Source organism: Taeniopygia guttata, chromosome 1A (assembly GCF_048771995.1).
Source record: "Taeniopygia guttata chromosome 1A, bTaeGut7.mat, whole genome shotgun sequence".
Lineage (NCBI taxonomy): Eukaryota > Metazoa > Chordata > Aves > Passeriformes > Estrildidae > Taeniopygia > Taeniopygia guttata.
In genome coordinates, this window is record NC_133025.1 from 70,281,753 (window position 1) to 70,295,220 (window position 13,468).

General features: G+C 47.2%; 1 protein-coding gene across 3 annotated transcripts in view; it reads left to right on the forward strand.

The window, feature by feature from the left end:
• Positions 1-13,468, forward strand: part of LOC100224093 (sodium- and chloride-dependent GABA transporter 2) — a 40,551-nt gene that overhangs the window by 3,262 nt on the left and 23,821 nt on the right. For 2 of the 3 annotated variants that reach the window (XM_041713717.2, XM_030263648.4), the window contains exons 2-4: positions 7,422-7,574; positions 7,678-7,741; positions 9,133-9,354. In XM_041713717.2, coding sequence (XP_041569651.1) covers positions 9,138-9,354 — 217 coding nt within the window. In that variant the 5' untranslated portion in view covers positions 7,422-7,574; positions 7,678-7,741; positions 9,133-9,137. Of the gene's footprint in view, positions 1-7,421; positions 7,575-7,614; positions 7,742-9,132; positions 9,355-13,468 lie in introns of those variants that run through there. The other variant, XM_072923910.1, reaches the window with a different exon arrangement.

A 13,468-nucleotide genomic window follows, 5' to 3' on the forward strand; every position in this document is an offset into this window, starting at 1 on the left:
CTTTGCAGACTTTTGGTTTGCTCCTCCCAAAGTGCTTTTCCTTTGCAACAGGGGAGGTCTCACCTCCCACCCTCTTAGGGCTGCGTGGCTCCCTCCACAGAAGCTGTGGGACTGCTGACTGTCCATTGGCATCACCAGGACCAGATTTGGGCAGCAATAAAACAGCTGTTTCCTGGTTTGCTTCTGTGAAGCCACAGGTTTTGTTCTAGCCCTAGGGGGTTTGCAGCTCAAACCTTGTAGTAGGAACCTTTCAAGGTAAATCAGAATATTAAAGACCAGTCTCCTTTTTCCTGTAGATCCCAGCTATGGTGAACACCAAAACTAAAAGTTCCACTGACTCCACGTGTTTTCAGTTAATTTTCCCATTTGAACACATTACCATGAAAGCTCTGTATTTGGGCTGTGACAGACTTAATGACATTCTCAGCACTTGTCAGATGATTTGCAACCCTCTGCATTAGCTTGCAGGGATCAGGAATGAAGTGTCCTTGTCAAAAAGAGCTGTGACGCTCTGAGCCTCTCTGGCTGAAGGGAAGTAATGAATGTTCACGGTGGAAATACCTTGTGTTTGGGTGTATTTCTCCATGTGACCTCTTGATCTGGTCAGCCCCCTGAGCATCACTGAATTCATGGCAGCAAAAGGATGACGTGGCTTGGAATTTGATAGTCAAAAATGGCAAAGAGTGGAGCTCATGAGCAGCAGCAGCTGCCCTTTTGAGCTCCAAAGGGCTCTCGAGGCACCTTCTCCTTTAGTGTAGGGTGTAGTGAGTCAGCACAACCAGACCAAATCCGTGTGCCTCTGCTAAACTCTCTGTCCCTCGTGCCTGGATGCCCATTCTCTGCTTCCCTGCTCCACTGCCACTCCTCTCTTGGCTGGAAGGGTTAGCTTTCTGCAACCATCAGCTGCATCTATTTTGAAGCTGAACTTCTTAATCTCTGGCATTCAATAGAAAAGATTGCCTTAAGCTATCAAAACTGGCAAATTACTTTTTTCTTTTTTTTTTTTCCTTTTCTTTCTTTGAGGAAAAATGAATAAGCCAGAAAGAGACTTGGTGCCATATGTTGCAACTGATTACCAGAATAGGAATGACTTGTAGACAGGGATCAGCCATGGTGTGAAGGCTTGTGAGTCTTGCTTCAGGCAGCATTCCATCCACCTGGGAAGCTGAGTGAAGGCTCTAGGTCTTGCTCATGTTATGTCTCAGAGCCCCACCAGGCAGAGCCAGGGCTGTGGATGAGTGCTGGGGAGTGCAGCCCTTTTTCTCTGTCTGCAGGGACCTCAGCAGGTTAGAGAAGAAGCCTGGCAGCACAGGTCCCTCTGCTTTCTCCTCCACTGCCTTGGGCTGCTGCTGACCAGGAGAGCAAAACAAAACAAGAGACAAACTACTGCTGCTGCTGAATGGTGGCCAGGAGCTGGTGGATCTCACTCACTCCTTGTGCTCAGACGAGGGCTGACTATGATGTTTTTAAGAGAGAACATCTGTCAGTGCAAGGATTTTTTTAAAAATCTGCTGTAATTCTGATTTTTGGAAACTGGAAAAACTGAACTCAAATTTTATTTCTTTTTGACCATTTTTTGAATGCCCAAGTTTTCACTTTGTCAACTTTTGCATGGAAAGTTTTTTGAGAAATTTCTGAAGACCTTTCACTCTGTCAATCAATGACTAGCTGAGTATTAGATTCTTCCCTGCATGAAAACTTTGTGTTCTGAGTAGTTACCAACCCAGTAGTAGTAAATTGAAAAGTCCCAGATTGGAAGCTTGTGTTCTGAGTTGCTACCAGCCCAGCAGTCATGAATTATAAAGTATCTTTTTTCTTTATTTTTTAGGGTGTTTAAGTAAGTATGAATGGGTGCTCTGAGATCACTGCCCAAATCTTGCTTGTTTAAAAACAGATTATAGGCTTTCTTTTAGGAATCAGTTAAGTACAGTCCTGTCTAAGCCCTGAGAAAAGCTTTTCCTTTTTTCTGCCAGAACATGCCTCTTGCAGACAGAAAGGATGCAGGGACATGCAAATCACTGCCCTATCAATGGCTTTGATGTCGTTCTTCCTGCAGGCAGGCACTTTTGGAATTATATCAATTATATCTTCACCTCCAAGGAGTAGGATGTGCAGAGCATAAGGAAAGATCGTAAGTGGTCCCAATATACAGCTGCCTTTCTATCCCTCAGTTCACCCTGTACCTAATCAATCTGCTCATCCAATACCTCTCACTTCTGGCCAATTAAACACCACTGCTGGAATTATGATTTCCTTTTGGTGTATGATTCTTGATATGAAAATGTCCTCCACTTGTTTCCTTGGCTGCAACTTCAAACTGGTAAGATTTAATTTCTTGGTGCAACTATCAACTTTCACATAAGAAGGCCCATGACTAGATTTTGGAAGAGCAGTGACTTCTGCCCTCTCCCTAAAATGTGTTCAGGCCTTCAGGCCCTATTCCCACAGTTACCCTGCCAGGGTTTGTTCAGTTGCTGGTAAAGTGAGAATAGAAAAGAGGCCTGAGAACTGGTGGTACCTGATGGAGTTGAGGGGAAAGTAGCAGAAGATGCTAAAAAAATTGAAGTCTTCAGGCTCAGGAGTCTTTGCTTGCTACTCAGCTCTTGCTTATATTAGAATGTGTTTTATTATTTTATAAATATATATATAGGTATCTATACTTATGTGCTTTTATTTTGCATATAAGGAAATTAGGATACTTTTAAAGTATGAGCCAAAAAGCCTCTTTTCCTTGCTTATGTGTGCAAAGGGCCAGTGTTTGACGGGGACAGAGTACTAAGGAGTCAGAGCAGAGGTAAGATGTAGATCTGCCTGCTGCACTCATGATTGTGCATGCAATACCGTGTCTTCCTGCTTTAGTCTTGGGTTTGGTGCTCCTGACAGCCAAGTGCACACCCAAGGAGCACCTTCTGCTTTCATCCTGGTCTGGGGGGAAACTGCTGGCACTGGGCATAGCCAAGGGAGTGGTGACAGGAATCTGCAGCTCTGCTGCTGCTGGGAATTCCTGCAGCAACCAAAGCAGGTCTAGGGGCACTTTTCTTTGGGTCTCAACTGATCTCCTCCTCTGCTCTGCCCTGGGCATAGAGAGGGACAGATCAGCACACTGTCATCTACACACCAAGCGCTGTGGAAGCACTGCCCGTGGCTCCTGCCTGCAGAGGAGCAGGGCTGTGGCAGGGGTAGCCCCAGGAGCAGGTTTTCCAGCACTCTGAGCAGGCCAGCCCATAATCTAAGCAATCCCTGAGCTCTGGCTCATGCAGAAATGTCACCTGTTTATCTCCAGTGTGCAGAGCACAGTGTCCACACAGAATCTCACACACAAACCTGGGCACAGAAGTGAGGCCTCTGCTGCTCTGCAGCTATCCAGTGAGGATAGGGTTCTTCCAGCCTCAGGATTCTGGTTCTTTAAGCTGTTATTTGGAAGCAGTAATTCACTAGGGAGGATGTCTCTGAATGAGGTTGTTTGAAAGCCTGCTGCAGGATCTTCTGTCATGCAGGAACTGCAAGCCCTGGTCTTTTGCTTCTGCTACTGTAATTTCAAAATGTGTGTGCCTTTCTGGGATGGAGTTCAGTGGCTCAAGCAGGAGTCAATCTTTTGTGCTTACTTGGGCTTCTTTCTCCACTAAGCAGTCTCCAGGTTCCTGTAACGTGCCAGCCAGTGCCAAACTCTAATTATCTCCTTTCTGTGCATATTTGTGACAATTTTGCTCACTACAGCCATGGTTGCTTTAAGCTAAACATCATTTTCAGGCTGAACAGGCCAGTAGCAGGGTGGTTATCAGATGCATCCTATTTGCTCTGGCCTTTGGTTCCCAGATGGTATAATGGCAAATTGTGTTCTTGGAAGTTGGCTCACAAGATTGCATTGCCTCAACACACGTGGGGCACTTTCTCCTGAGTGACAGGGAGCAAAGGGGGAGGTGGAAGTGTTGGGCACAGTTACTCTCAGTGCTCAGCAAAGGCCAGGTATGGCTGATGGTTTTTTGTGTTGGGAAAGTGAAGCAGCAGCAGTTGTGCCCAGGTCACTCTCCTGAAAAGACTTTGGTGGTTTGAGCCATAATTCACTTTAAAGTAGCTGCTGCTTGCACGGTAGTAAGAGGTTGAGCTTGTCTCCCTGTAAACATTTCCCTCTCCTCTTTTCTCCTCCTCATTCCTCTAAGTAGGTGCCTTTTGAAACCCTCCTCTTTTTAGGTTTGAACTACCTTTCCAGGTGACTGGAGGTGGCTTGGTGCTTTGAAGGAGAGAAATCTAACACTTATTCCCTGCTCAGCTGGACATAAATGTGAAACAAGACCAGACCTGGGAGTAGGTTCTGTAATTGTTACCAGAGCATGAAGTGTCAGCAGTCCTGGGGTGGGCTGGTGCCACTTCTTATGCACATCTGTCCCAGACGAAGTCAAAGGACCACAGAGGCTTTTGTTCCACATTTGCTTTCTTTGGGCTGTAAGCACTTCCCTGCTAGCACAGCCACAGCTGCTGGTGGAAGACTGGGATCAAGGCAGAAATCTTGGCAAATGTTCTAAGGTAAAGATAGGAGCAAAATGCAGCATGAATCAATGGCCTTTAGGATTTTCCAGCTCTTTTCCTGGCTGAGGTATAAGGCACTCTGACAGTGACCTCCCTGGTCCCGAGCTCTTGCTCTTATTTAAAACCGATGTTGGGGAGAAGTGTCTAAGCCAGCTGTGCCCCAGCTGCACATCTGGCACAGCTGCTCAGTGCTTGGCAGCCTGCCTGGATCTGGAGGCTGCTGCAGGACCTGCTCTGGAGGCATTGCTCCAGCATGGGCTGTCCCATAAATGGTGGATGACAGGATGGGGTTGGGAGCAGTGCAGCTGCTCTGGCTGGTGCCATCAGCAGCCCTCAGAGGGAGATTACTGAATAGGCAGCCTCATTTCACACCCTCCTCAGGGGAGGCCACCCACAAAGTGCCACCTTGTGCCATCCTGGGGGTTGGCATGAGAGTGATGCTTGTGGGACAGATGCTGCCACTTGCCAACACCTGAGCACCAGAAGGTGCTCTGCAGCTGCCCAGGGAGGTTCAGCTTCCATGATTCCAGGTGGCACACACTGCTTCAAAAGCTCTACCTAGTGTTCTCCTTATTCATATATGTGTGTGTATCTATCCAAATAATTTTCAATGGTGGTATCTTGGTAGATCTCTAGATGAAGTTGTTTTCTTGTTACTACAGCATACATATTACCTAGGGTTTTCCTTTTTAATATTTTTTTTAAGAGGCACATTTTTCCATTTCTCTTATTTGTTTCTTGCAAACCTGTTTGGTAAAGCTTTGTTTCTGACTGTCCCTATTCTTCCCCTTGCCTTTGATACAATTACACTCAAAATCTTAGACATTGAGATTTTATCCTTAGCATTTTTCCCTTAAAATTTTTCATTGCCTTTAATGGGTCAGTTAAAGTCCCTCTCAATTTCTTTGCCTTCTGCCATTTCAAAAATATGTACTGAAAGTATATTTTATTTTCTGTAGTCTTAACTGATCCTTTGTGGCATTGTTGGTTTTTTCTCTATTTTCTGTTTAAAAAAAATTTTAAAAAAAATCAGTCTTTCAAATAACATCTCCCAGAACCATATGGACTTTTTCTTAGTCCACTCCAGAATATGTGTAAAATAATGCTTTACTTTAAACATTCTTTGCTCAGGATTTTCCAGCTTGCTTTTGCATTTGTTGATTTAATATCTCCCCTCACTGCTTATGTTTACACTGAACATTTGTTTTCATTTTTGGGTTATTGTTGTGTTCAGTGCAGTCTTATCACATGGAGTGCAAGTCAAATAGTCTGTAATTGATTGCACATTTTCTTATCATAATTAGCTCCTGCCAATTAACTTGTCATCTTGTTGATAGGATTATTGCTATCTGTATGCTGCAGTAATTGTGCTCACTGAGGGATATTCATGCAGTAGTGCTGATGAATGCTATAGCTGGAAATTGAAAATATAATTTGAAAATCTATAAAAATATTTCCTTAATCAATCTCTTCTCTTCTTACACCAATCTGTTGCACAAGGCAAGATATAATTTATCTTTACTGTTGTTTTTAATCCCTGCATTTTTATCCTATTTAACAGCTGCACTATTCACTGTGAGATGGTTTCTGCACAAAATGGGATGTTTTCTGTTTCTCACTACATCACATAATTTCTCTTCTGGCTGAGAAATTATGGGAAAACCTTTCCTGGTTTTCCCATAATTTTTCCATTTGAGGAATAGAGATGTTTTATTTGGACCACCATGTTTAATTGCTGCAGAACAGGAGCAGCTCTGTGTGGATTTGCCTGTTTCCTTTTCAAACAATATTCTGTGGTAATGGCCACAGGTACCATGTTTAATTAATTATGCTCAATGGGAGGAAAAAGTATATACATTTATTTTAAATCTGAATTTTTCTTCAAATGACATTAGTTGTTACATTGTAAGATGTAGTGCATAACGTATTCATCTTCTGGACCTTTGTTGTCCCCCTCTTTTCAATCAAGGCATCTGCTCCTGAAATGAGGAGTTGTTGCATATTTGATCACTCCTTGGTTGAGTTAATTCTTTTCCTCTCCCCGTCTCTCTTCCATTGCTTCCATTTCTGTTTCTCTTGCAGGAGGTCTGGTGCTGTGTGGATTTACCACAGATTGATGTGGTGAAACCACAGTTCTTGCTGGTTCTTTCTCGCTGTTCTCCTTCTGCCTTCTCAAACTGCCTGTACACATTGTGCTGCCTCTCTACACACCTCATACAAGGACACTGACCCCAAAAGAGTTATTTTCTTCCCTGTTCTCTCTTGCCTCAGATATTTATCAAGAGATGTATTAAAAATCTTTTAAAACCTTGCTTCACATACATCCTTGGACCATCACAGGTGTAACATATCCACCATGAATAATATCCTGTACTGTTTGCCTCTTTTATGGCCTCTAAACATGGAGCTTAATGTCATCATTACCTGCTGTAATCCCAAGACCTCCTTCTGGAGCAAGAGCTGCTCATTTCACAGCCCAGTGCTGGGTGTGCATAACTGGGGCTGGTTGTCTCCTTGCTATGAAATTTTTAATCTACTGCTTGATTGTCTGTTCCCACTGCAGCTTCCAGAGTGGTGTCCTGGGATGGGGCAGTGCTGCTTCTGGAAAAGTCCAGCGGCAAAGATCCCTGTGTGTGAGGGAAGAGTGTTTGCAACCTGCCAGATTTCTGAATGGGGCTGGTTTTGGCCCTTAGTAAGAAGCAGCAGAGCGCTTAGCTGGGTTTATTTCCAGCTTTGCTGCCTGCCACTGCTCCTGGCCACAGCACAGTCCTGGAAATTTTGGGTCAGGCTGCGATGCAGGACCTTGCCCTATGCCCATGACCTCCCCGCTAAGAAGCAGCAGCGGGAGGGAATTCACTGGGAATTCATGTTTCGACTCTTTTACCTCTTCCCAGCAGGTCTCGGGGCTTCGACTCCGTCAGGCAGCGGTGGTGTCCCCTTTGGGAAGGGACAGAGGCGGCGGAGAGCAAGAGCCAAGCCCGGGACGGAGCCCCTCTCACCGGCGGGGGGAACGAGCCCCTCTGCGCTGCCCATGAAATCAGTCATGTGTAGGTTTTTGTCCAGCCCTGGGGGGGTGGGGGAAGGAATGTGGGTTGGGCGAAGTCTAGGATTACACCACCGCTGAATTTTTTCTTTCCACACTTTAAATAGCCAGCACCTTTCGGTCCTGCCTTCGCCTCTCCCTTCGCCGCGCCCCGACAGCGCCGTCCGCCAGGTAACACCGCTGCCCCGCTCGCTCTTGCCCTGCTCCCCCTGTGCCCCTCGCCCTGCCGGGGCTGCCCAGGGTGGCAGCTCATGGAGCATTTTCTGCCTGTTTAATCATTCTCTAGTGTGGCGGGGTCCTCCCAGTCCTTCCTTTCGGCTGTCAAACACTTGCCCGTATTTCTTAGCCCTCTTCGTGTCCCCAGGTGTTTTATAGAGGGACTGAGTAGGGGGAGGGCAGAGGTTGAAAGCGCCGATTTGCTCTTTTTTCGTTCTCCCCGGAGAGGGGAGAGTGTAATTTGCTGCCAGTGCCTTTTCTTGCCCTCCTGGGCAGGGATGAATGTCAGCGTGAGGCTGGGGCTGGGGGAGCACGCTCGGCAGGGCATGGAGGAGGCTTGAGGGTGGCACTGTGGGGAGAAGGTGCCCTCCTTGGCACGAGGTCCTCAGCAATCCCAGCTTTGACACTGGGGATTGGTGAGAACAACAATCCTCACCCTTTTTGCTGTAGAACTTGGCAGCCAGCGGGATATCCTGCCTGGAAGGAACAGGCTCAACCCTCCGTGATCCTTCCAAATGGTGTTCTCTTGGGGGTACCTAGGGGAGGGTGGGACAGTGGAGTGGTGCCCACCTGCTCTCTGCTGAGCTTCTCTTAGCACAGATGTATTTAGAGATGTTGCCAAAAGATCTGAGAGCAGTACTGTGGGAAGCTTTGGGGGAAATGGGCAGATATTTGGAAGGGCAGACCTTGAGAAAGGCAAGATCCCAGATGCCAACAACTTCTGCACACTTTATCCTGCTGTTAGAAGGATAGCACCATTCTGAAAATCACCTTTTCATGTAGTCTTGAAGATTGCCAGCAACAGTTGCTGCCATCAAAAAGATAAACTTGCTTTCCTATCATTCCAATTTGTTCTCTTCCTGTGTCTAGGACTTCTGTGTGCTTCATGGTATCCATCACATGGTCTGTAAAACCAGGCCAAGGCAACAGAAGAGAAACCCTTATAAAATATCTTGTCAAGTATTTGATCCTGCTGTCATCCCCCTCCAGCTCTAAGTCTGTTTCCTACACCTCACACAGTGGGAGCTCCAGCCTGAGCTGCTGGGTCTTCTGTGTTACACTGGGCTTAGGGGATGGGCTGCCAGAGACAGGACTGTTCTGAGATGTGGCAATTTAAAATAATGAAACTATTAGCGGCTTTCAAGGACAAGTTTTGGACTCATTCGTGTAAATTAGTGTAAATGTGTACTCTTAGCACCAGCAGGAATCTGTATGAGGAGAAAGGGAAGAACAGTTTGAGTTGTGTGTGTGCTCATGTCCTTGCACCTCTCTTGCCTCCCATGGTCCAAATTTCTGCATTTTTGCATGGCTTGTGCTGAATTTAATGAAGGAAACTCTTTTTGAAGGTGGGATGGATTACAGAGTCCCTGGTGCTGTCAGCAATGGTGAAATGGTGCCCACACACCCTGGCATGGAAAAGGAGAAGGAGGAAGAAGAGGAGAAGGACCAGACACTGGAGCGTGGTCAATGGAACAACAAGCTGGAGTATGTCTTGTCCGTGGCTGGGGAGATCATCGGCCTGGGAAATGTCTGGCGCTTCCCCTACCTCTGCTACAAGAACGGTGGAGGTAAGTGCAGCCAAGGCCACCTGGTCACCAGCACCACTCCATGATCCCACCCAGCTCCTCAGCTGTGCCCAACTCATAAGTCTGAAGAGAAGGTACCAACCTGCCAACATGGTGCTGCCATCTGGGCCCCAACCAGGGGCTTGTTTTGAACCCAACGGGACATGGATAACAGTGGCAACATCCCAGGGTTTCTGATAACTGTAGCTGTGTTGCCCTGAGATGGATGGAATTTCCCCCTGCTCCTGCTGGTGAAGTGGGTGGCTGTATGCAGAGGGAAGGCTGGAAGAGCCGGGACAGAGCTTGGCTTTCTGAGCTGTGTGTCTCACTTCAGGCATCGCTTCCTTGAGGAGCGCCAGGCACCGTGTGCAAATCGGATGGTGGGTCCTGCTGGGCGAGCAGGGAGTAGTCTGAGAGGCCACAGGGCCCCAGTGTCTTTGCAGGCTGTGTGAGTAGGAACTCGGGACTCTCAGGAGTTCTTGAACACAGGTCTTGCTCCTGTGTGTGTCTGTGGAGAGCTGGGTCCTGGAGGCAGGTGGCAGGGACAGGGCACAGTGAAGGGATTTCTCCTGCCTTGGGGTAGAAGTACAAACCACTCCTGCCCCACATGGTATTCCCTTGGCATCTACCAGAGCTGTAAGGTGTGGGAGGGGGAACCCCTGCCTCTGATCCCCACAGAAGGGCTGTGGGAGTGTGGCTGATGCTCAGACAGGGAAGGAGGGTGTTGCAGCTGGCAGCGAGGTGCGAGCACTCCAGTGCTGCCCAGGCTGTGCTCAGCCATCCACCCCTCGGCCAGGCTGTACTGTGCCTTGGCAGCAGACATGGGCTCGCTGTGCAGGTGGAGGGTTGCTGTGGGCTTCCACACTTTGTGGCTGCCCTTTAAAGGACAAAACTTCAAAAAATGAAAACACCAAGTTTTTCTCATCTTCGGCTCGCAGACATGTAGAGAGGAGCTGCTCTCCCTGTCTGGTGATTAGTTGCTAATTGGTCCCTCCAGAAGGTCAGGGGAGAGGGGAAGTGGCGCTTGGCTGGGACCTGGCAGGCAGTGAGCGCTGAGGACCCGGGGCTGAAATCCCCTGGCTTGAGTTTGCAGTGGTCTCATGGGCCTCACTAAACTGCTTTCATCCCAGTGGCATAAAAGAGGATTAAACACTGTTTAGCTACTTTCACGCCGTGCTTTCTTCAGTGCTTATTTCTTTTTACCAGGTGATCCGGCAGTCTCTTTCCCTGTTAAAAAAGGAGAATTTTTCCACATGTTCTTTTTCTGTGGGAAATGCTTCTTGGCTGCTTATTGAGCTGTGTCTGGTCCCACTGATGCAAATTTCCTTGGGTACTATTCCATCAATGGGAGCAGAACCTGGAATCCTGTCCAGGCAGCCCTTGCCCTGGGTGCCAGGGAAGAGTTCAGGGAGTGCTCTGGGGAGAGGGGAGCTCCTGTGTGAGCAGCAGAGGCAAGACTCAAAGGATTTTGCAGCCTGTCTTCCCAGGAGAAATGGGCCTTTAGCAAAGTCCTGTGAAGCACTAGAGGCTGTGAGGAATTTGAAATCCCAGGCAGATTTTTCATCTCTGGCCCCCTTTCCATGAGGTTAGAGCAAGGATGGTGCACGAGACTCTTGCATGGTGAGGAAACAGTTTCTGTAAGATTTCTCCTGGGGCAGAGCTGTGTGATGAGGTGGTGCAGGACACAAGGCTCCCTCATGCCTCATGGAACCCAGCCTACTGCAGACAGCACTGTATCAAAACCCTTATAACATCTCAAGTTGAATTTTAAAAGTTCCCAGAGGTTTTGCCTTCTTTAGAAATGCTGGTCCAGGCACTTGCTTCTCCCATTCTTCTATAAAGTGCAGGGCCTTCATTTAATTTCCAGCCCCAGATCAATCACAGCCAGCCTACAACCATTAACTCTTGTGCCAGCACTCCCATCAATCTGAGGTAGTTCTGCCCTGCTGGATAATTCCCTTTCCCTTCTGAACTGTGTGCAGACAGTGGTGATAACTGCTCACAGCTCCTGTTTTGCCTAAATATGAGCCTCTTCAAGAAATGGTATCTGCAAAATCTGAGTTATTTAAAGAGCCAGTCACTCTCCCTTTCTTTAGGGATATTTTCACATAACAAAGGAAGAGTAGTCCCTTACATATTTAATGCTCAATACATGCAACCAAAGTCCTATGTAGAGAAAAGCAACAAAGAAGAGTAAAAGAAGTTCTTTGTGTGCTTGTTTGCTCTTGCTTTCGCCTGCAGTGGCAGGGCCAGGCCCTCCCTGGGCAGGCTGGCCCCACTGATTGGGAAATACCAGGGGAGCCTGTCTGGTGGTGTGGCTGCCAGCACTGCACCCCCTCCCCAGCTCCCCACACCTGCCAGTCCCAAGGCCCCTCACTGCTGAAAGTGAGATGGGGAGGGCACTGGGGATGGTTATAGAGGAATTTCTGCCTGTGTCCCCTGCTCTGCCAATTGATGGGGGCAATATAATGAACATAGACACCTATATATATGGCCTTATTCAACTATGAATATAAAGGTAACACAAAAATAAAATTATACATTCAATAAAACTACACACTCGGCTTTAGCAACAAGCAAAAGGAAGCAAGGTAATGCACCTAATCATTACTAGATGAGAGAAAGGATAGGGACTGGGAAAGGTAAATCAGCAATTGCCTAAATACTTGTACCATCATCCAGAGTCCACAGTCACTGGGGAGTCCTGTTCCGTAGTGAGGACCTGGGGAACCCTTCCCAGCAACTGGGGAAATCCTACACTGTGTGTCCACCTGTAGCTGAAGTCTCCAAATTAATCCTGAAAGTTGTTTCAGCGTTTATAGGCCCAAATCAGTAAGTCAAAGTGACTTGACAATATTTTTTAGCACAGAAACACCTGGATCTGATGGCACATGGCCTTACCAGCAAGGGTGAGGGTTTGGCCAGAGCTCAGGCCTTGGCTGGGAAAGTTTTCCCCTAAAATACCCTACAAACAAGCCTCTGTTCATGACAGTTGGGAAAGTTGCTTAAAATTATACATTTCTTGCAGATAACTACACAAGTTTATACAGAGCTAGCATAAGTGTCTTTATCATATATTTTTAGCTAAATAATACTGATGGTATTAATGACAAAGTGCTCAGGATTCATTCTCTAAGTCAGCTCTCTCTGAGGCTGGTTGCTCAGATCTCAGCACACCAATCTCCCCACCTGGGATGTGAGGGGATTAGGGCAGATTGCAGAGACATGTCTCTACAAATTTTTTTCTCTCCACCATAATTCTGTGCTATTTTACAGCCTACATGTCAGGACCTCCTGAAACTTGCAATAATCACAGGTTAGGGGACAGGCCAGACTGCAGGCTGCAAATAAGGGAAAACTGGGCTGGAAAGCTTGTCTTGCTGCCTCAGAGACCTCTCCTGGAGTTTAGTTAAATACAGACTTTTATATGACAACCATCTTTCTTGGAAACAGGCTTGACTTTCGTGATGATATGATTTTGTACAAGTTGGGAGTTGAAGGGATGGTGTTAAGACAACCATTTCCCCTGCCGTTTGCCTTCCCCAATTTTTGTTTACAGTATATGGGCAGATGTGCATTGTTCCTGCAGTACTGCCAGGTATCACAGAATCACTGAGATTAGAAAAGGCCTCTAAGATCATGGAGTCAAACCATTAAGCCAGCACCCCTTTCAACTCCTCTTTGTTCACAGGGAGCTGCCAGGGTGCTTTTCTTGTCTATTTTGCTCATGCTTTTTTTTTTTTTTTCCCAAGAAGCAGGTGCTGTGGCTCTGCACCCAGCTGAGATGAGCACAGGGTGGGAATCCCAGCCAGCCCCCAAAGTGCCCCTTCCCTTTCCCAGCCCCTGCATGCTACCTAAGCTTCTTAATGAAATCTCCTGGGTTTTGAGTTCTCTCGTGCACCAGGATTATTATTTCCCATACACCCCCACCGAGCTGAGCCCAAAGCAAGTTAGCATCACACAGGCAGGGAAAAGGCATGGAAACCACAATTAGTGCTTGGCTGGGTTGCTACCTCTGACCCTGCATGCCCTCTGAGCCTACCACAGCCAAGATGCTGCTCTCTGCTTGAGTCTACCTCTTTCCTGACCTGTGTCCCTGCCTTTCAGCACAGCTTGA